We start from the raw sequence: 21,453 nt of genomic DNA, 5'->3' as shown, positions 1-21,453 counted from the left end.
GCCTTTTGAATTTCCCCAGACATCCTAGTATAGCATGAGAAGGCGACAACATAACCTGCCTGAGCAAGGATCTGGTGGCTAACCCAGGGATTGTCAACCTCAGTGCTGTTGAAATTGGAGTCAGATAATCCTCTATTGTGGAGCTGTCCTGTGCATCTAGGATGTGTAGCAGCACCTCCCCTCTACCCACCAGATGCCAGTAGCATGTCCCTTTACCCCCAGTTGTGACTTGAACCAAAAATATCTCCGGACATGGCCAGGTGTCCTCTGGGGGACAGACCACCCCCATTTGAGAAACACAGATGTGGGTCATGAAGCCAGCAGATCATCCGCAGTCACAGCTCGGTGCCTATTTGGCAGGCCATCTGGATCTCGTAGACATCGCACCTCACACTCCTGACTTGGCCCCTTCATTTTTTCTCAGTGTCACTTGGTGACTGTGACCGAGGGTCCTGAGTCGAGGAGACCTCGGTTACCCACTTTGCCTCTCGAGGTGGCAGTTTCCTCCTCTGGGAAATGAGAAGAGCAGCAGGACCCCCCGCTCACTCTGGGGTAATGCATGTGAAGGCCTTCTCACTATAGCTCTTGTCACATTATGACCTCATGCAGAGGTTACCGTGTTAGTCTGTAGGATTTCTGCCTTTTTGCCATCCGTTGTATTCCTCATTTCAAGATAAGTGAGTCTATCTAAGGAAAGTGTTTTAGAGCCTCAAAACACCCCCTCCCAGCACATTTACACACACACACACACACACACACACCACACCACATTCTCTACTTAAAAGCTGTCACCTTCCTGTTAGCATCACCTTTGCTCCATGTAAGTCAGTCCTGAGCAGGGTGCTTTTGAGGGACCAAGGGAGTGAGAGGAAGCTGTTCGGAGGAAGGTGTAGCAGCATTGCAGTTAGAAGGAGGAGTAGGAGATATCCCTGTCCCCTCTAGGGAAAGAAATCCTTTTCTCAGTCTATTCTGCCTCCGTTCAATGAAAACCTCCCAAGGATACTTCTGCATTCAACCTGGGGCTCATGAAGCACACAGAAGTCATGTATGCACCACCTCATCTGAAAGCACTGGAAGCTTTTCCTCTTGGATAATGTTCTTAGGCTTCCAGGCAGCTTGACCTTGACTGTGAGCCATTAAGGACAATGTGGAAAAACAATAGTCTAGCCTGTCTGTGGCCAAACCAGCTATTCCTGAGCATTCCCCCATGGTGCCTGGCCTCGGTTGAGATGGAGTCCCTGTGGGTTTCAGAACTCCAGGACCTCAACCCTGCAAGGCCCTCTTGGTGTCCCGTTCTGGTCTACAAAGATGTGTGAGCAGAGTCTGTAGCCAACCCGAGGCTTTTCTAGAGGCTCTGACTCACCCATCAGAGACTCCCTTGGACCAAAGCTCTGGCATCCCTATTAAAGTGCCCCAGGCAGCCCAAAAGGCGGCCATGAGGAATTGCCACGTGGTAGCCACAACTCCCTTGATTCCAGGACCCTGAACCCTGTCCAGTCACCAGCAACAGCCACGTGCTTCCCCCTCCCCAGCCCCCTGAGTTCCCCACAAAGAGGAGGGATAGAGGCCTGTGGAGGCGGGTCAACTCAGCCTGCCAGAGCCTTTTACAGAGGAAGATCTGGGCTCTTTGATGTTGCCCTGGAAGCCTCTGAGACTCTGCTTCAGTTAATTTTATCCCAAGGCCAGTTTGACCCTTGTCCAGGAAGCTATTTCCTGTGGATACCAATTCTGCTCAGCACTGTGGAGGTCACCAGGTTCGCCCCAGGCTTCTCCTGGGAGTTTCCCAAGCCCACCCACGCCCACCACACACACAGCTCCTTGTTACCACCTAGCTGTGCATAATGGATGCTTCAGGGTCAGCTGACAGCTGACCTGACTCTGAGGTGAAATCCCAGGATTCACAACTCCCCTCCCTCCTTCTGGAGCCAGGCTTTCTTGAGGCCTCACAAAGATTGTCCTCATGCTGTGGTCTGCCTGAGGGAGGGGAGGACGAGATGCTCACAGGGGCGACTCATGTTCTCAGAAGGGTCGTTATTAAAATGCTTCCAAATGGAGTCTCTCAGTATTTGATTAAGTCTCTCAACAAAAAACAACAGCCACCATGGGAATGTTCAGCTGTCCAGCAGTCAATATCTGGCCTAAATTTTGACTAATTGGTGCCTGTTAGCTTTAATCATGTAAACCAAATGTGCTCTGATTTTTCTTTCCATGTCATTTTCTTCCCAATTTTACCAGTTTGAGGAAATTTCAGCAGCCCCCGATCATTCGAGAGTCCCAGAAGTACAAGGTGAAGTTTGAAGGACAGTGCAAGGCAGAAGAAGAAATGAGTTGACCCTCGGCTCTGCCTGCCTGTGTCCAGCCTTGTCCTGCCACATGCTGGGGCAGCTGCTGAGGTGATAGCGAGCCACCCAGAAGCCACCTGCCTCTGAGGCCCAGGAAGGCCGGCAGGTCCCTCCCAAAGCAGGCCGCTCCCTGCATCCACACCGTTGCTGGCTGTGGAAACTGCGCAGTGCCCACCAGCCCCAAAGTGTTCCCTCACTTGCCTTCCTGACTGGAGGCCCAGGCTCCAGCCCAGACTCAGTCTCCAGACCTGGCTGCCTTGAATGTCCCTCAGAGTCCCTGAAGCCCTCTTTTCTGAACTTAACAGATCCCAGCTTGATGCTTTTGGAGTCATTTGTCATGGCTTCCCTGAAGGCCTGTGGGGGCAAGTTACTAGGCCCCAACCCCATGTCATCTCCCTCCTTGTACGTGCGAATGCAGTGACTTCATAGCAGCAAAGATGTTTCTGCTCATGGAGCATGTTACTACAAGTGGAATTCATGGCCGGCCATAACCAACTGACTTTTTCCTCCAGTCATAACGTGTGTGTCAGGAGGAGGTTGAAGACTTCGCTCGTTTAGCTAATAGTTTCACCATTTATTAATAAGTAGTCACCAGAAACCCAAATGCTCATCTAATAAGTCGGCTTAAAAGATGATTAGTCATCATAGATGAGTTTATCCCCCTGCACTCTGAGAATGAGTCTGTGATCATGTCACCCATTTCAAATGTAAGGTCTCTATGTCCACCTTTTCCTCGTCTCTGAAGAGTCCTGATAGAAATCTCAAGGGTTCTGTTTCCACGTCACGAAGTCTAGGATGTAGACTTTGCTCGTATTCCCCCAAAAGGGACTGTGTAGACACTTGGCCTACAATAAGGGGTTGGCCCATTTGGCACACTCACCCCCCCTAGTCCACGCCTCCGCCAGAGAAGGTGCAGTCTCTGCCACTGAGGACAAAGGTCCAGGCAGCGTCTCGTCTTGGCTTCATTGAAGGCTCAGTAGGAGGCAAGACAGAAGGGGTCAAGTCAGTGTGGTTGGGGACCCGGGGTTGGCAGGTAAGCTCTTGGATGGGGTCCCCGTGGCCGCCCCCGGACCAGTTCTGCAGCCCCTGCCAGCTGACTCCGTGCTTCTGTGCCCAGTCTCTGCAGCATTGTTCCCCCCTCACGACCTGCATGGCTACTGTGCCCACCCCTCTGCAGAACTCGGGTCCCCAGACTGTTCTCATGGCTGGTGCGGTGGCCTCATCATTCTGTCCTCAGGGAGCTTGTCCTGGCCACCGATCCGCACACACGGTCTCCTCTCCTCCTGCTCAGGGTACCTACTGCTCTCTCAAATTATTATGCTTACTTTTTCATTGCTTCTCACAGCCACAGCTCTGACTTGACCCCCCTCCACACACTAGATCCGGAGACTCCAAATAGGGCCTGGCACATAGTAGGTGCTCAATACACTGTGTCATCTGGAGCACAGAATCATACTAACTAATGTGTGTAGGACCCTTTACAGTTGCCAGAAGAGCTTCTCACCTGTCGTCTCATGTACTATTGTGGTTTCTTTTCTGCCCACTGCTCATTAAACTGAGGACCTTGGGAGTGAGGATGAGGTGTGTAATTCTCTTATAACACTAGAGGCTTCAAACTTAGCATATACCCATACTCAGGTGATTGTAGTCATGTTCCACATATGTGTTTATTTTTTACGTTTTTTACTTTACGTTGTGAGCATTTTCCTGATTGTTCGTATTCATAATGGCTGAATCGCAGCGGAGTGGTGTAGTGGCTGACAGTGGCCTCGCTTGGTGAAGTGAGGAACTGAGGAACTGAGGAAAGAAGGAAGCTGTGGGGGCTTATGTAGCCTTGTTGACCTGACATCAACATCGCTCTACTTTGTCTTCCCATCCACTAGAAGGTTCAGAGAAAATGCTGGAAATGGGTACTATTAAGCCACTTCTCCTATCTGCTTCTTTCCCACCTCAAAGCCCTACCCTTACACACGCATAGCTCATACCACAGACCAGGGATCCCATTGTCAGACACCTCAGTATGACCAGGTAGTATTCCTAAGGATGAGCTGGAACTTTATTGGGTCAAGTTCACATTCTATCTACTCATGCAATTCTTCAACTTCCTGCGACTCAAGTTCTCATGCTTTCCAAATCACGTGATGGTTGCTACCTTGGGTATTTTGTGAGGAAATGATTCCAGCCACATCCCATGGTTGACATCCTAGCACCACTGCTTCGGAAATCCACTGTCTCATATTTGCCTTTCTAAGCACTTGGCCGCCCCCGGACAAGGAAAATGGCATGGATCCTGTATTTCACCAGAAGTTTCTCTGGGCCATCCTCTCGTTTATCCTTATATCCACACGAGGTCCACAATTATAGTTCTTTGCCAATTACAACTGCTTTTTCCTCACATATTTTGGACCTGGCTGTTGTAGCTAGTCAGTTGGATCAGGCTTAAAAGATTTCCCAAACCAGCTATATTATATTCAACATTTTAAACTTACTAGATTTAATGGCCAGAAACTGATATAATTATGGACAGTTCTAAGCAATAAGGGCATTTTTACTGCCCTGCAGAGAGATGAGAGAATTGGCTGGCCCAAAATGAAGGAGATAGATATGGATAATTTTCTTCTAGAAAATAATCGTGTTTTACAGGATGAAAAGGGAAAACATTCAAATCCTCAGCTTATTATTTCGATGGCCCCTGGATTTAGCAGGTGCCCACATGTGCAGGCAGCAGTTTGGGCAAGAGAGGAGAATGGGGGTGTCGGGCTAGACTTGGGAGCATACAGACCCCAGGGGGAGAAAAGGAAGGTCAAGAGAAAGAAGAAAATCCTCCCACACTGGTGTGTTCTCACTAAAGCCATACCATTTGATAATTCAAATGTTTGCCTACCACCCATCCTCCTTTGCTGGCTACTTTTCCAAATCTGGAAATATCAGTTGAGAGGAAAGTGCTCCCCACTTTGACCTTAGCTCTTAAATACTACAGACCCAGCCATTCCTCCTAGAAGCTGGGGCTGGCTCCCCTCATGCCAGAATGCTAGCCTCTCATTACTCATGGGAGGCGTCAGCTCCTACCCTCCCTGGTCAGATGCTGGCTCTGTCTCTGTGTTGAGTGTTCCTGCAACCAGACCCTGATAGGGAGAGGCAGAGGGCAGCATGTGGTGATTAGGGCAGGGGGAGCAATGGAGTCAGCCAGGGTCCAGGGACCAGGGTCTCCATCCCAGCTCCACTATTGACCAGTAACCTCACCCCATCTCTAACATGGAATCATAGACCTTCCTCATAGGGTCATTGTGAGGTGAGGAGAACAGGAAATAATAGTCCACGGTGGCAGCCCAGAAAACTCATAACTCACTTCCCATCACCAGCAAGGACAGACCTCCACCCATGGATGCAAGGAGGGATGCACAAAGCCTTCTGGTAGCCAGGCAGTGAAGGAAATCACCAAATGAGTGGTGGTCTCCACATCAGGAGCCATTTATCAGACAGGACACATGACCCACAGGGTCCTTCAGTCAACACCTGGAGCCCCAGTTCTGTCTAGGAGAGAAATTCTGTGGTCCCTGCTTGCACTGGAAATGATGGGAGTCCACAACAACAATGGTGAGGAGCAGAGGGTGCCATATGATTCGCAAGGGGCGGGGTATGCGGTAGCACAGAGCGGGCGAGCCTTTACTCCAGATCACCAGCGTGTCGGCGGAGGAGCTCAAAGTGAAATCACACTCCATCAGTCAGTCTCTTACTATTATTAACCAGCCCAGAAGCCAACCCCAGCTGCACAGGGTGTTCAACAGCAGATGTGAGGATGTAGTGGTCTCTTGGGAAGAACAGGCATGGGTCTTGACGTTGGGAAGACTGGGTCCTACCTCAGTGCCAGTGCTTGCCGGCCACGTGACCTGGGATAAGTCACAGAAGCCCTGCTAGCCTCCATTTCCTTTTCTGGGAAGTGAGCAGACTAGTATTTATTTTTCAAGGTTGTCCAGGTGTTTCCTTCCTTGACCTGAATTCCAAGACGTTCTACTCCTAGGCCTCTTAGGTCAATTAGTCTTAAAAAGGTGAATCCCAGCAGTTCCTACCTGAAACCTAAGATTTGTTCGCCTTGCCTGTGCACACCTGCTAATGCCCTGGGCACACTCCCCCACCCCCAGTTCTTCTTGAGTACTCAACATGGAAGCTCATGGGTACCCTTGAGCAAGAGGTTGTCAGCCATTTTCTTCTTCTTCTGCCCCAGCCTTCTTCAACTTGAGGAATCAATATATTCCAGCTGCCACCGTTTCTCTGGGCCTCGAAGCTGCTCAACTGCAAATGAAAGCTAAACTGTGCTTCTTGCAGAGTGTAGATGAATCCCTCCATGGTAGTCAGCCTGGACACACAGATAGTACTGCGTATGCCCCAGTTCCATTCAGGGTTAGTGTAAGACCTCTGGCACCCTCCAGAGAGCCTGAGTTCATGGGAGTCTCAGCCACATCTAGGTGAGCAAGGCTTTGCAGTGGCCTGCCTCATCTGCAAGCCCTGTGTCTTCCCTGGAGACGTCCCAGTGTAGGTTCTAGCCAGAACCCCTTACGCCTTAGTGATAAATCAGCAGATCCACTTACAGGAATCAGGGATACCTCTAGATTCCTTCCAGTCATCCCCCCTCCTTACTAGTTGGAAGGGGCCTCACTTGCTTTTGTTGAGGAACATAAAGTTTTTAAATGGACTCCAGGGAAGGCATGGATGCCATGACGCGACTGAAAGCTGTATGAGATTCGCTCCATTTTACCCCAGGTGCACTCAGCATCATGGAAGGCGTGATGAGCGTGCGGGACTGGATGCAGAGCAGTGTATATTAATATAGCCCTGCTTTAATGTGAATGTGGGAGGCAGGACCCTGGCAGCAGCTCAAGAAGTTTCTGGAGAGGCCCACAGTGAGCATTGCCACACCAGGCAGAAAGTGGGAGAGGAGCTTCCCCTCACACCTTCCAGAGGTTCATCCCCAGATTCCATCCTGGCATCTGATGGCAAGGAGACAGCATGTCTCGATATGCGTTTGGTAAAATGGCTTTGAAGTCACCTAAAACCCTCAGCTGAGAGAAGACAAAGTATCTGTTAAGAGAACAAAATGAAGGGGCTCGGCGGATGGGTTTATTTTTGAAATTTAAACTCTCTGAAGTAGAGTTGTCATAGTTACCTGCCTGTTTTTACTTGTATTTGGGAGATCTGAAGGGCAAGGAATGAAAACAAACCTCCCCTGTGTGAAGTGTGTGTCTGTAATAACAAGCACCAGAGAGCACCTGGGCTGGCTCCACGTGGCCTGTTTCATCTCCTAGATTTTTCTCATCTCTCAGTGTTGCCTGGGCCTGTCCGGAGGCCTCTTGGGTTAGAAAACCAAAGCTACCTTGGCTTCATTTGGCCACACACATTCAGGATCACTGAAGACACAGGCAGTTGTTAGGACACACTCATAAACAACCCCACGGGCTGCCCAGGCCTGACTCGGTTGTAGCCGCGCATCTCCCATTCCCCCCAAAACCATTTTTAAATAGAGAAGCTCACCCTGGAACATTTTATGAGCTTCACGAGGACGATGCTGTGAGTCATATTTATGAGCATGAATTCATGATGTACCACCGTGATAGAAAATTAAAGTACATTCTCCTTCACACCTTTTTGATGGCCTTTGATCAGGAGCATAGGCACCAGGACTGGATTTGTCCCTGCGTGGCCCCTGTGCCCTGGGCAAGCCACTGTCCTCCCTATTGTCAAGCCTCACCTGCCCACTGAAGGGGCTGGCCGACTTCAGTGTCCTGCCACAGTTGGGGACAGAAGAGAACTTCTTTGTGAGTTTACCTTTGGGAAGGTGGAATCCAGGAAGGAGCCAAGCCCAAGTCTGTCCTGTAGGGTGTGTGTAAAGCCACTACGTTATAATTAATTAGCCTGGTAGGGCATTTGAAGGTTGACTCTGCAGGACACTTGCCTCTCGTTTCAATGTTTTGGTTATGCCCAGTGATGCATGAATGCTGATTGACACCGATCATGTTCAAGTGACAGTAGCAGGTTGAATAAGTCGTGTGTTTGCCCAAAGTACGTTATCTGTTGTTTTTTTTAAATATATATATCCTCAATTAAACAGCAGTGGAGGAATAGTCTTTCCAAGTTGCTCTTAATTCTGAGCTCCAATTTCCAGCTTTTTTCTGATTTTTTTCTTAAACACCCCATGTTTAGAGCCATCCTGTCTACCAAGGGAACGACAGGTATTTAGTATAATTCGTGTTTCCATTTTGATTGATTTTAGCCACACAGCTACGAGTCAGATGTCTCCGCGTGAGATAATGACTAGCACGCTGTATTCAGCGGATACATTTTTATCATAACGAGGAGGAATATGAGGCAGGCATGACTGTTCACAGGAAATGGACAACGTTTGGAAATAATGAAATCCACTCATGGACTCTTAGAGGTCCAGGAACCTTGGCTATAGTACATTATTGGAAAATAAAACTGAGTTTGTTTGTCTTGGCTTATGGGAATTAGCTGAGTGCTAGTAATGAAAATAGTAATTGCAGGAAGAAGTGTTATGTTTACACTCTTTGCCAGTCTCCTCTTACATTATTTATTTTCTTAAAGAGTCCCTGCAATGCTCTTTCTTGATGAGTCTAATCACAGTCATGAGAAGTTCTCCAACAGTGGCTGAGCCAGAAATTCAGGATTGCAGTGGACAAGTGTCACTTCTACCTCATTGACATTTTTTCTGTGGGTCTCAGTGTGCACAAAACATTCTCGGCTTCGATGGCACAAAAGAGAAAAGGTAGAATGGCTCTTGAACAGACCCGCAATTTGGGTTTCAAAAAAGTTTAAGTACGAAGAAAATAGAAGGTTCAGGGCCACACTGTGTGGTAGGTAGAGTGGAATGTTTCTAAAATAAGGTTCGTTCCTATCTTAATTTATAACCTTCAGTGGCATGAGAGGAGCCCAAACTCTGGGAGAAAGGAGTCATTCACTCCTAAGGATCATTTCAAAGCCACTGGAAATCCTAATATTGCCAGTTTGACTAATTACAGGAAATCGGTATCACAGGACAAAATAACTTAGGGTAAATTAATTTTTTATTTTTTTTAATTAACATACAATATATTATTTGTTTCAGAGGTACAGGTCTGTGATTCATAAGTCTTACACAATTCACAGCGCTCACCATAGCACATACCCTCCCCAATGTCCATCACCCAGCCTCCCCATCTCTCCCACCCCCCTCCACTCCAGCAACCACTCCCTCTCTGGTTTCTTCTTGTTTCATTTTTCCCTCCCTTCCCTTATGATCCTCTGCCTTGTTTCTCAAATTCCACCTATCAGTGAGATCATATAATTGTCTTTCTCTGATTGACTTATTTCGCTTAGCATAATACCCTCTAGTTCCCACGTTGTTGCAAATGGCAAGATTTTATTGTTTTTGGCTGCATAATATTCCACTGTGTGTGTGTGCATGCGTGTGTGTATACCACATCTTCTTTATCCATTCATCTGTCAGTGGACATCTAGGCTCTTTCCATAGTTTGGCTATTGTGGACATTGCTGCTATGAACATTGGGGTGCATGTGCCAGCAGGGTAAATTAAAACTCTTATCTTTTCAAAAATCATCCAGACCTTACTGCTATGTCATTCTAAAGACCCAATCAGACCTAGACAACAAGTAATGCATGAATGCTTTCCCTACTGTTTTTTCATTTCCTTGTCACAGGACATCTTGGTTCCTTTCACTTTTTAGTGACTATGAATAAAGCTGCTACAGACTTTTTGCACACAGGTTCTTGTGAGAACGTAAGTTTTCAGTGTACTTGGGTGAATACCTAAGAGCGCAATGGCTGGGCCATATGGTAAGACCATGTTTAATTTTATAAGAAAGTGCCAAACTATCTTCCAAAGTGCTGTACCATTTTGCATTCCAACCAGCAATGAATGAGAGTTTCTACTACTCTGCTTCCTGGCCAGCATCCGTTGTTGTTAGTTTTCTGAATGTTAGCCACTCTGATAGGGATGTAGTTGTATTGCTTTGCAGTTTTAATTTGTATTTCCCTAATGACAAATGGTATTGAGTGCTTTTTCATGTGCTCATTTGCCACCCATAAGACTTTCTTTGGTAAATTGTCTATGCAGATTTTCTGCCCATTTTTAACAGTCCGGTGGGTTGTTCTCCTGCTGAATTTTAAAGAGTTCTTTTTACGTTGTGGTTAAAAGTCCTTTATCAGATATGTGACTTGCCAATATTTTCTCCTAGTCTGTGCTTATCTTACTCTCTTACCAATATTTCACAAAGAGCAAAGTTTTTAATGTTGGTAAAATCCAATTTGTCAATTTTTTTTTTCAGGGATTGTGCTTTTGTTTTCTAAAAACTCATCAACAAAGCTAAGGTCACATAGATTCTCTCCTATATTTTCTTCTACAAGTTTTATAGTTTTACATTTTATACATTCAGATTCGTGGTTCGTTTTGAATTGTGTTTTATTTAAGGTATAAGATAGGTGCCTAGGTTCATGTTTCTGCATATAAGCATTCTTTGTTGTACTACTATTTGTTCAAAAGGCTATCTCTCACCCATTCAGTCACCTTTGCACATTTGTTAAAATGTTGATAGTATTTGTGTGGGCCGATTTCTGGGCTATCAATTCTGATCTATATGTCTGTCCCTCTGCCATACCATGCCATCATGGTTACTGTAGCTATATAGTAAATCTTAAAATTGTGTAGTGCAGTTTCTCCAAATTTATTCTGCTTTTTTTCAAAATTGTTTTAGTTATTGTAGTTCCTTTGCCTTTCCATATAAATTCAGAATCAGCTAGTCTATATCTACATAAAATTCTTCTGGGAGGGGTACCTGGGTGGCTCAATCGGTTAAGCATCTGACTCTTGATTTTTGGCTCAGGTCATGATATCAGGGTCCCAGGATCAAGCCCCACATTGGACTCCATGCTGAGTGTGGAGTCTGCTTGGGATTCTCTCTCTCCCTTTCCCCCTGCCCCTGTGCCTCCTCCTCTCCCTCTGCTCACATGCTTTCTCCCAAAAAAAAAAAAAAAAAAAATCCTTCTGGGATTTTGATTGGAAATGCATTAAACCTGTATTTGGGGAGAATTAATATCTTTACTATAGTGAGTCTTCCAATTCATGAACATAGTATATCCACTTATTTAGTTTTTTTCTCTCATCAGCATCTTTTAAAGTTTTTAGCATATAGATCCTGATGTATTTTGTTGGATTAATACCTTTGAAATTTGCTAGAACTTGCTTTATAACAGCATGTGGTATATTTTGTGGTATAATGTATATATACCCTTGAAAAGAATATATATTCTGAAGTTGTTAGATGAGTTTTTCTATTTATGTCAATTAGGTCAGGTTTGTTAATCTTGTATAAAAATTCTGCATCCAGGGGCCCCTGGGTGGCTCAGTCGGTTAAACGTCTGCCTTCAGCTCAGGTCATGATCCCAGGGTTCTGGGATGGAGCCCTGAATCAGGCTCCCTGCTCAGCGGGGAGCCCTCTTCTCCCTCTCCCACTCCCCCTGCTTGTGTGCTCTCTCCCTCTCTCTGTCAAATTAATAAAATCTTAAAAACAAAAAACAAATCTTCTGCATCCCTTGTGATTTTGGTCTGCATGCTCCTGGGAGAGATTGAAAAGTATCCCATATAATTATGGTGTCTAATTCTTACATTGGTTTCATCATTTTTTAAAATTTATTTTTAGACTGTTATTAAGTGCATGTAGAATTTAGACTTGGTGTACATATTCCTGGTCAATTGATCTTTTTATAAATATGAAATGTCTCTCTTTACCTGTAGTTATGATCATTGGCTTAGAGTCTACCTTGTCTGTTATTAGCTACACCAACTTTCTTGGGCTTCTGTTTGTGTAGTGTCTTTTTTCACTCTTTAACCTTCATTTGTTCTGTGCACTTGTATCTAAAAAGGTACATTTCTTGTAAGCAGTGTGTAGTTATGTTGTGTTTTGTTTATATCAAGACTGAAAAATCTTAGTCTTTTACTTGTAGTATTTGTTAAATGTACACTTAACGTAGATATTGATAATACTTGGACTTATGTGTACCACATTACTCTTGATTTCTGCTCCTTTTTCCTTCCCTCTTTGAGTTTCAGTTTGTCTTACTCTTTCTCTAGTTTCTTAACATGAAATCTTGGATTATTAATTTGAACCTTTCTTTGTGTTTAATGTTAAGTATTTAGTACTATAAATTTCTCTTTAAGCACTGCTTTAGCAGTGATATATTGTCATTTTTACTGTTAAAGTATTTTATTAAACTTTATTTTAAAATATTTTCTAATTTTTAAATTTTCCTTGGGAAAATGATCTTTGGGTTATAGGAGTAAATTGTTTAATTTTCAAGGGATTTGAGATATTCCCATTATCGTTATTAATTTCTATAAGTTTATGATCAAAAATATAATTTATATGGTTTCAGTTCTTTTATATTAGTTAAGATTTGTTTTATGATCCAGAATATTGTATACATTGGTGAATGTTCCTGAGTTCTTGAGAAAAAATGTATGTTCTGTTATTGATGGGTTTAGTGCTCTACAAATGTCAATGAGATCCAGTTAGTTAATGGTGTGGTTCAACTCTTCTGTATCCTTGCTGATTTTTTTTTCTGCCAATCCTATCTATTACTATGAAAGTAGGTTTGAAGCATCCGACTTCAGTTGTAGTTATCTGTTTTTCCTTTCAGTTGTATCAGTTTTTGCTTTGTGTATTTTTAATTTCTATTGCTAAATGAGTGCACACTTATTGTTATATCTTCTTGATGACAAAACCTTTTTATCAGAATGTTATGTCCCTATTTATCCTTGATAATTTTTTTGTCCTGAAGTCTTCTTTGATATTAATGTAGTCACTCTAGCTTTCTTTTGATTCATGTTTGGATAGTATACCTGTTTTCATCCTTTTAGTTTTAACCAACTTATCTCACTCTATTTGAATTAAGATTCTTGTAGACAGTATATAGTTGGGTCATTTTTATGTCATGTAGAAAAATCTTTTATTTGCTGCATTTGGATCATTTACATTTAATGTAAATCTTGATATGTTAGAATACAGTCTACCTTTTTATTTGTTTATCCCCTCAGTTTTCCTTTTCTTGCTTTTTTCTTTCCTGACTAGGTTTAAGCTATTTAACATTTTGTATACTGTATTTTTTAAGACTTCTATAAGTTTTTTTTACTATTGTATTTTTTACTATCTCTTTGTATAAGTTTTGTTAGTGGTTGCTATGGGGATTATAAAAGATTTTACTTTTCACAATCTACTTATAATCAGTATTTTACAACTTCAGTTATAAATAGAAACCCTACCACTTTATAGACTCCTCTATCCTCCCCCCTTTATGTTCCATTTCTCTTATAAGTCTACATATGTTGAAAATCCCATGGGACAATATTATATGTTCTGCTTTTCTACCGTCAAATGTATTTTAAAGAGAGAGAATAGTCTGTTATGTTTACCCAGATATTTACCATTTCTGTTGCTCTTTCTTCATTCCTAATGTTCCAAGTTTCCTTCTGGTGTTATTTCCTTTCTCTCTGAAGAGTTTCCTTTTTTTTTTTTTTTAAGTGTATTTATTTATTTATTTTTAAGTAATCTCTGCCCCCAATGTGGGGCTCAAACTCACGACTCCAAGATCAAGAGTCTCATGCTCTTCCGACTGAGCCAGACAGGTGCCCCTGAAGGGAAGATTTCCTTTAGTAATTCTTTAGAGAAGTTCTGCTTCTATTAGCTTTCCTTCACCTGAGAATGTTTTTATTTCACCTTAATTCCTGAATGATATTTTTGCTAGATATAGAATTCTAGTTTGATACTTTTCTTTAGCACTTTAAAAATGTTGTCACTCTCTTCTGACCTCAGTGTGATGAGAAATCCACAGTAATTCAAATCAGTGTTCCCCTATAAGTAACATTTTTTTTTTTTTTTTTTTTTTTTGCTGTTTTTCACAATTCTTTGTCCTCAGCAAATTTGATTATGATGTGTTTGGATGTGGATTGTTTAGGTTTATCTTATTTGAGTGTCTATCACTTTTTTTGATTCTGTAGATTTATGTCTTTCATCACACTTAGAATACTTTTAGCTATGATTTCTTCAAGTACTTTTCATCCATTCATGCTCTGCCCTCTTATTCTGGAACTCCAGTGACACAAACCTTTTGTTATTGTCCCACAGGCCCCTGAGGCTCTGTTTGTGTTTTCAAACTTTATTTCCCTCTGGTTGCTCTGATTGGATCATTTCTATTTATCTGTCTTCAAGTTCACTGCCTCTTTCCATTATGCTAATGAATCCATTTGGCATGGTTTTTAAAACTGGGGTGTTATAATTTTAGCTCTAAATTTTCATTTGGTTCTCCTTTATATTGTCTAATTTTTTACATTCTGTTCTAATACTTCATTCTATTTTAATACTACTCTAATACTTGTTTTGAGTGTTACATTCTATTTTAATACTTGTTTCAAGAGCATTAGTGAGTGCTTGTTTTAGCATTTTTACAGGACTTTAAGGTTTTTGTCAGATAATTCCAACATCTTGTCTTTTCTCATGTGAGTTGAGATTTTTGTGGTTGTTTGGATGCTGAGCAATTTTGGATTTTATCTTGGCTATTTTAAATATTATATTATGAGACTCTGTGCCTAGTTGGAACCCTACAGAGACTATTGATACTTTCATTTGAGCAAGGAATTATGTTGGTTATGATCAGGCTGCAGGTTAAAATAGTAATTTGAATGTCAGGTCAGTTTCTAAGCATTTGCAATGCTATTTGGGTCTGTCTTGTATGTCTATTCTCTAGAGATCAGTCTGAGATCTGGACAGAGGTTTATTAGCTCAGTTCTCTAAGTTTTTGGTATGCTATCTGGATCAGTTCCACGCACACACAGGTTGAGGGTAAGCCTATGAGTTTATAAACAGTTTTATGGGGTTTGTTTCTCAGGTTTTTCCTAATTTGTTACCTCCCCAATACTTTTCTGGTTTCTTGCATCTCCCATTTTCTGTCTGGCTCGCTTGCTGCCATGTCTGGGCTAAACACTGGTGAGAACAGAGCATGTGGGGAGGGGGGTAGGTTTTGCTGGGGCTCCTGTCACTGACTGCTAGTGCTGTTGCCACTGCCTTCACAGAATTGCCTGGGGCCTGGGATAAAAGAACTGAGGAAAAAGAGAGGGGTAAAAACCTAGAAGATTTTATCTGTTCTCTGTGAGCTTTTGGGAGTTTCCTTTCCCATTCCTGCATCCTGGTTTCCCCTGGAGCTCTCTCTTCTGTTCCACAGTGCCGACTTCAAGCCAGGCTATACTGGAGGAAAAGAAGTGGTGAGCTCACCACCAGTTTAGTGGTGCTCTGAATTCAGTGCATTTCCCCAGTCTACCTGTTGCTGTTCACTTTTCAGTGTTCCCAAATAGCTGTGCTGTGCATTCTGTTTAGGTTTTATACCTGCAGTTAGAGGGAGAAAAAGGGTGGCATGTGTTTTCTCAGCCTGACCGAGAACTAGAACCTCTGATGGATGTTATTTAAAATATTTATTTTCTAATTAATTCATCTTTATATACAGGACAACTGATGTTATTAATAGTTCAGTTAAGGGGCACCTGGGTGGCTCAGTCGGTTGAGCATCTGACTCTTGGTTTTGGCTCAGGTCGTGATCTCAGGGTTGTTGGGATCAAGCCCCACTTTGGGCTCCTCACTGAGTGGGGAGTCTGCTGGAGATTCTCTCCCTCTGCCCCTTCCTCCACTCACACACACTCTCCCCCTCTCTAAAATAAATAAATCTTTAAAGAAAATAAGAGTTCAGTTAAGTGGCTGAATCACATAGTTTTCAATGACTTCTTTTGGCATCATCTATGGTTACATTTAGGTCAGCTGCACATGATGCTGCTTTGATCTCTTCCTTTGATCACCTCATTCTCACTGTCATTTTCTATTTGCACCTTTTAACTCACCTTGTGAGCAAATGTAGTCTTGTTGTTTCTTTGCAACTTGTGGGATAATTGCCTCGGAGCACAGCCTCTGCACACAGTCCCACGGTAGGGCCGGTCAGGGCAGTGATTCTGGACATAGCTCAACTGAGTTGTATGCGGTACAGTTTTGAGAAAAATCCGGTGGGAATTCTCTCTGAAGACCCCTGTAGTGTTTTTGCTTACTTCAGACATAATTGAACTACAGCTGACGTTTTCAAATAGCAGCCTTTGAACTCATCAAGTTGGGTGTAATTTCAGAACAAATTTACAGGCAGCTCTTTTAAGATGCAAATCTTTGCAGAAATCACACCTGATGCAGTTGAGCTGGCAGCTGGTCGCTGGCACACTCAGAAGGTGGGATAGGATCTCTGTGGAGGTGCAAATTCACTCACATGTAATTTAGAGTCCGCGTTAAGGTCTAATTACCCCTGCGGCCTTCCCAGCACCATGAGTGATTAAGAAATGTTCAGGCTCTTCTTGGGAACCTGGGAAATGATAATCCAGCCCTGGTCACCATGATCAGGTAGAAAGACAAAGACCACCTGAGCATTGGGGGGCAGCTGAGGCCAGCCTGGTTCTAGCTTCAGGGTGGGGTTAGGATTGGCCTCCAGGGGTACCTCTGTTGTGTCCCCTTAATCTCACTAAGCCTCCATGATCTCATCTACAAAACACCCTATATGCTTACCTTGCAAAGTGAATAAAAATAATAGATGAGAAAGTTAACAGGAGACTGCAGAGCCTTCTGAAAGGTAAAGCACCATGCAAACGTTTATTATAAAATGGTTTTTTTTATAATGAAGACAAAAATAGGGCACAGAAGTTGAATTAAGAGGAGCAAGTTTCATACTAGATCAAGGTTCATTCCTAAAGCCTTCTCTTCTTGCCTCGCAGACGTGGATTTTTACAGAGGGCTTTATGAGGAGGTCTCTGGAAGCCCGGGTTGAGTCCACTGCCATCTAGGCCTTTCCAACCCTGAGAGTGTATGATTCAGCTTATAGGCACCACAGACTCAGAGATTCCCATGTGTTTTTCCTGTTCCAGGACCATGGTGTTGAGCCAGGGCCCAGTCCCCAGGGTACTCGGGAAGGGGTATGTGCGCTGGTTTGGTTATTAGTACTTCTTCCCTCAGGCCCCCCAGATCTCCAGACACCCAGAACTATGATACTTCTGTCCGTATGAAAGAGGTTGTGTTGGGCTCAAGGCCCCAAGTAGTCCTGTCTCTAACAACTGGAAAAGTTCATTCACCATCATTTGCTCTAACTCAGAAGTTCAGGCTTCCAGAACACAGACTTTCCTGAGGGACCCACAGGAGGCACCCCACCCTGAACTGGCCTATCTCCAGCCCCAATGGACTCCCTCCTGCTCACCAGCGCCCGCCCCCCCGCCCCCACCAGGGGCCGCCACTCTCTGCCTCTAGTGCTCTGGTCAGCAGTGCCCTGAGGGGGGTAGGACTCGGGGCATGCTCCCTAACACCGCCAGTAGCCTGAGACCCAGAGTGCCCATCCAGTGGGGCCCAAGTCAGGGATGGGCCAGCCAACCACTTTCTTCTCCCTCCCTTGCAGGTCACATCCAATAAGAAACACCTGGAGAGCCTTAAGGATGCCGGCAGCCTTCTGCAGGCTCTGGAGTGGCTGGCCCCGGCTGGGGGGTAAGTAGGCCCAGGAGGAGCAGTGTAGAGTCTACTGGGCTTCCCCACACCCCCGGACCCATACCTTCCAGCCTGTCATTGCCAGTGTGGGAGGGGCCGCTGTGCCCCTCCACCCTCCGGGAATCCCCACTGTGCTGGTGGTGGGGGTTTGGGGAGGTCAGCAGGGGGTAGGGAGAAAAGTAGAATGTCTTAGCCCTGCTGGGGGGGCGGTATATTCCCATCTATAGGGAAGAGAGATGGGGAGGACGGCAGGAGTGGATGTGATGAACCTCACAAGGAAGGCAGTGGCCAGCCCGTGTACACATGGCCTCATCGTCACCACCTCGCAGGGGTTTGGGCAGGGCTGGGGTCAGGACTGACAGCACCAGGCTGTCTTTCTTGGCCACGTCTTCAGGGAAAGCCTAGGACCTGTAGAACAGATTGTGTGTCACCCAGAAGCTGACAGTGTGCGGTTAGGTCAGCCTCCTGGTCCTCAGCTCTCCCTCCGCGTGTGCAGTATTTCCTGGCAGTGAGCTTCACAGCCTGGGGCTGCCCTGTCGCCCAGGAGCGCCTCACTTGCTGTGAAGGTGGGCACCGCTATCATCTTGGTAAAATAAGGGCTGCGGGGGGGGTTCATCCCACAGTGACACCCCCCCACACACACATCGTGAACTTGAGAGGTGGTGGCAGGTGGGGGGTGGGGCTTACAAGTTGTTACACTAGATCTGAACTGTTAATGCCAAGTGACCGAAGAAAACTTAATGGGAATAAGAAGAAAGTTGCCTGCAGGCATCCATCCTGCAGTCAGACTGTGTTGAGGATGGCTCACTGTGAGTGACGGCGCCAGAGCCGGGCTTGCGGTCAGGCCACCGTCCCCAGAGCTGAGGGAGGTGCCGGGGGCCACAGTCCCCTGAGCTGTTCTCTGGGGCACCGGGTCTTCACTGGGCATGCAAGACACGGAATGGGTGCTGGGGTTTCCTGGTTGGTTTTCAGAACCACAGGGTTCTCTGAATTCTGCTTCCTGGTGTCTTGGGTTCAGTATTAATTTGAAGAAAAATACATGGCTGGGGCATTGCTAAGAAGTGGTCTGTGGGGAAGGGATGCCATCTCCTAGACAACCCCAGTCCCTCTCCTCTCAAGTTTAAGCCACAGAGGGAGGTTATCCGTGGTCTCTGTGAGGTAGGGGGAGGAACAGGCTAGCTTTGGGGGGGCCCTCCTCGCTCTGCTGGGCCCCTGTGGTGTAAGGCATGGCCAGGGACTCCCTAGGCTGGGCCACAGACTATGTGGCATCTGTCCCCAGAGACCTGGTCTTGTGCCATGATGAAGCCACTCTGAGCGGATGCGTGCCAAGGAGGCCCGGGAGAGCCACTGCAGACGGGAGTTGAGCGGAGAGCCCCACGAGCCCTTCCTTTCCAGCACCTGCCTCTGTGGGAGCCCTCAGCCAGCAGGGGCCTCCAGCTGCCTGGAGGCCAAAGCCAGCACCCCTCAGAGCTGGACCCAGATTTGGACCACATGTGTCAAAACATAGCTCAGTGCTCCACAAAGCTGGGAGCCCCTCCTGCACCCACGCCCAACACTGCAGCAACTGAAATGCCTACACCAGGCAGATCTCAAGAGTTGGGTTGGGGAGGTTGCTGCTAAAGAAGCTGTCTTGTTTGGGCTCCGTTCGGCTGGCGCAACCAGAAAAGGTCTTATGTTGACCAAGAATGAGCGGGTGGCCGGGCTCTCAGTTCCAATGTGGCGCTGCCAGAGGTCGGTGCACCTCCTTGCCAGTCACGGGGGCCTCTGGGCTGCTCTGGTGGGCAGGGTGGGCGGCAGGACTCCCACCAGCCTAGCCTTGACTCAGCCGGGATCAGGCGGAGTTCAAACACATTCTTGCCATCCCTTGGGACCTTTGATGCGCACAGCAGGAATGCGCGGCACCATCTCCTGACCGCAGCCCCGTCCACTGTGACCCACCGCTCATGCAGCGCCCCCACCCCAGGTGATTTGGCGACAGCTCTATTTCTGTGTAGTCAGGAGTCTGCCATGAGCTAATTTTATACTTCAAGGCAGTGCCGTATGTCGTTCTTTTCCTTGCTACCAGTTGTTAAGGCAAAGGTTTAAATGGGTCTCAATTAGCTCCAGTAGCGAATTTTCCATGTTAAGCTCTTGACTGCACATCCACACCTAGGGGAGTAAGAAACGCAAAGCCTCCTGGATGACTGGCCAGGAAGTGGCAGCATGGAGCAAAGAGTCAGGCAGGTCTGGGGTCTTGGCCCTTGTGCCCAAGTCAGCTGCAGGCCGGCTCTGGGCAGGCCCGTTGCAGGACCCGGGCTAGGCGGGGGCTGGCTGCTGACTTGCCTTACAGCGCAGTGTCAGGTTGGGGGGGGCAGGAGCTCAGGCCTAGTTTAGGGGTGCCTGCAAGGCCAGTTTGGAGCCTCTGGGACTGTGGGCTGAGGGGTTCTCACCTTGAGGCCCTGAAGCCTGAGTGTCCTGCTTCTGCGCCTCAAGATGATACACAGGGCAACTTGATGAAGGAGCTGGTCCATCAGATACTCAGGTACAAAAGAGGCCGGCCCCTTTGGAAGAGGGCGCATCTTGCCCTGGAGGTGGCTAAGTGTTTCTACTCTGGTTTTTCTCACAGTTCGTCTGCTGACAGTGTGGTGGCTTCCTTGGCCCTGGAAATCCTCCAAGCTGCTCGACACTAGCCAAGAAGGCACTTAGCACAGGCCTGCTCTGCAGCACCAGCCTTTGGCTACATTCACATCGCCACCCATAGCTCTATTTGGACCTAATAAAGTCAGCTGAACCCAGAACCTTCTGGCTGAGGTGTTCTCACTAATCCTGGGCCCTAGGAAACCCACTCAGAATGGAGTGGTTCCTTCATTCCTGCGGGATGCATCTGGAAACCACAGGTTTGCTAGCTGTTCTGAGAATGTGCTTTCCCTCTGTGGGCTAGGTAGGCCTCCACAAAAGCCTGTGCTAATCAAGGACGCGAGAAGCCACAGTCCTCAGCCTGCGGCATCTGTGAGCCTCTTTCTCCAGAGAAGATTTAAAAGACAGGACTAGGCGTGAATGCTCTCCCAGCCGCAGCTCCAGAGCAAGCCTTTGGAAGCTAGTTTTAGCCTCGCCTTCCTCCCACTTTTACCTTTCAGGGACAAACTGAATCCACGAATCCTGGGGAGGGCTGGGCAAGGCTCCACAAACAGGCAGTGCAGAGTTTGCCTAAAGGATGCAAAACACTTGAGGAACCCTGGCTTCCTTGAAAGTCTGCCCATCTAGGTGCTGTGATGGGGGGGAGGGGTTCTACTTTGATGCCAACTCCTGCCAATTACCCCCTTATCCTTAGAACCTTTTCAGCTTCTTCCCATGTTCCGTCACACATATGCCCTTAAACCTCCTATGTATGTAAGAAGCCCATGGAAATATTTGGTGGACACTGCAGAAAGGTGCTGGGACTGTGATGCTGAGGAAGGCTTACTCTTGAATGTGGCCTGGAAGGTAGGGGTGGGTCCTGGGCAGCTCGAACCACG

General features: G+C 46.1%; 1 protein-coding gene across 1 annotated transcript in view; it reads left to right on the top strand.

Moving 5' to 3' along the window:
* Positions 1 to 20,736, top strand: part of ULK4 (unc-51 like kinase 4) — a 580,245-nt gene extending 559,509 nt beyond the window's left edge. The window contains exons 36-37 of the mRNA XM_034992636.1: positions 17,874 to 17,959; positions 20,565 to 20,736. Coding sequence (XP_034848527.1) covers positions 17,874 to 17,959; positions 20,565 to 20,628 — 150 coding nt within the window. The 3' untranslated portion in view covers positions 20,629 to 20,736. The remainder of the gene's footprint in view (positions 1 to 17,873; positions 17,960 to 20,564) is intronic.
* Positions 20,737 to 21,453: the final 717 nt, after the last annotated feature.

This window comes from Mirounga leonina, unplaced genomic scaffold (genome assembly GCF_011800145.1).
Source record: "Mirounga leonina isolate KUSES-001 unplaced genomic scaffold, KU_Mleo_1.0 Mir_115, whole genome shotgun sequence".
NCBI lineage: Eukaryota > Metazoa > Chordata > Mammalia > Carnivora > Phocidae > Mirounga > Mirounga leonina.
The sequence above is the reverse complement of the archived record's forward strand: the minus strand, read 5'-3'. Positions and strand labels throughout refer to the sequence as shown.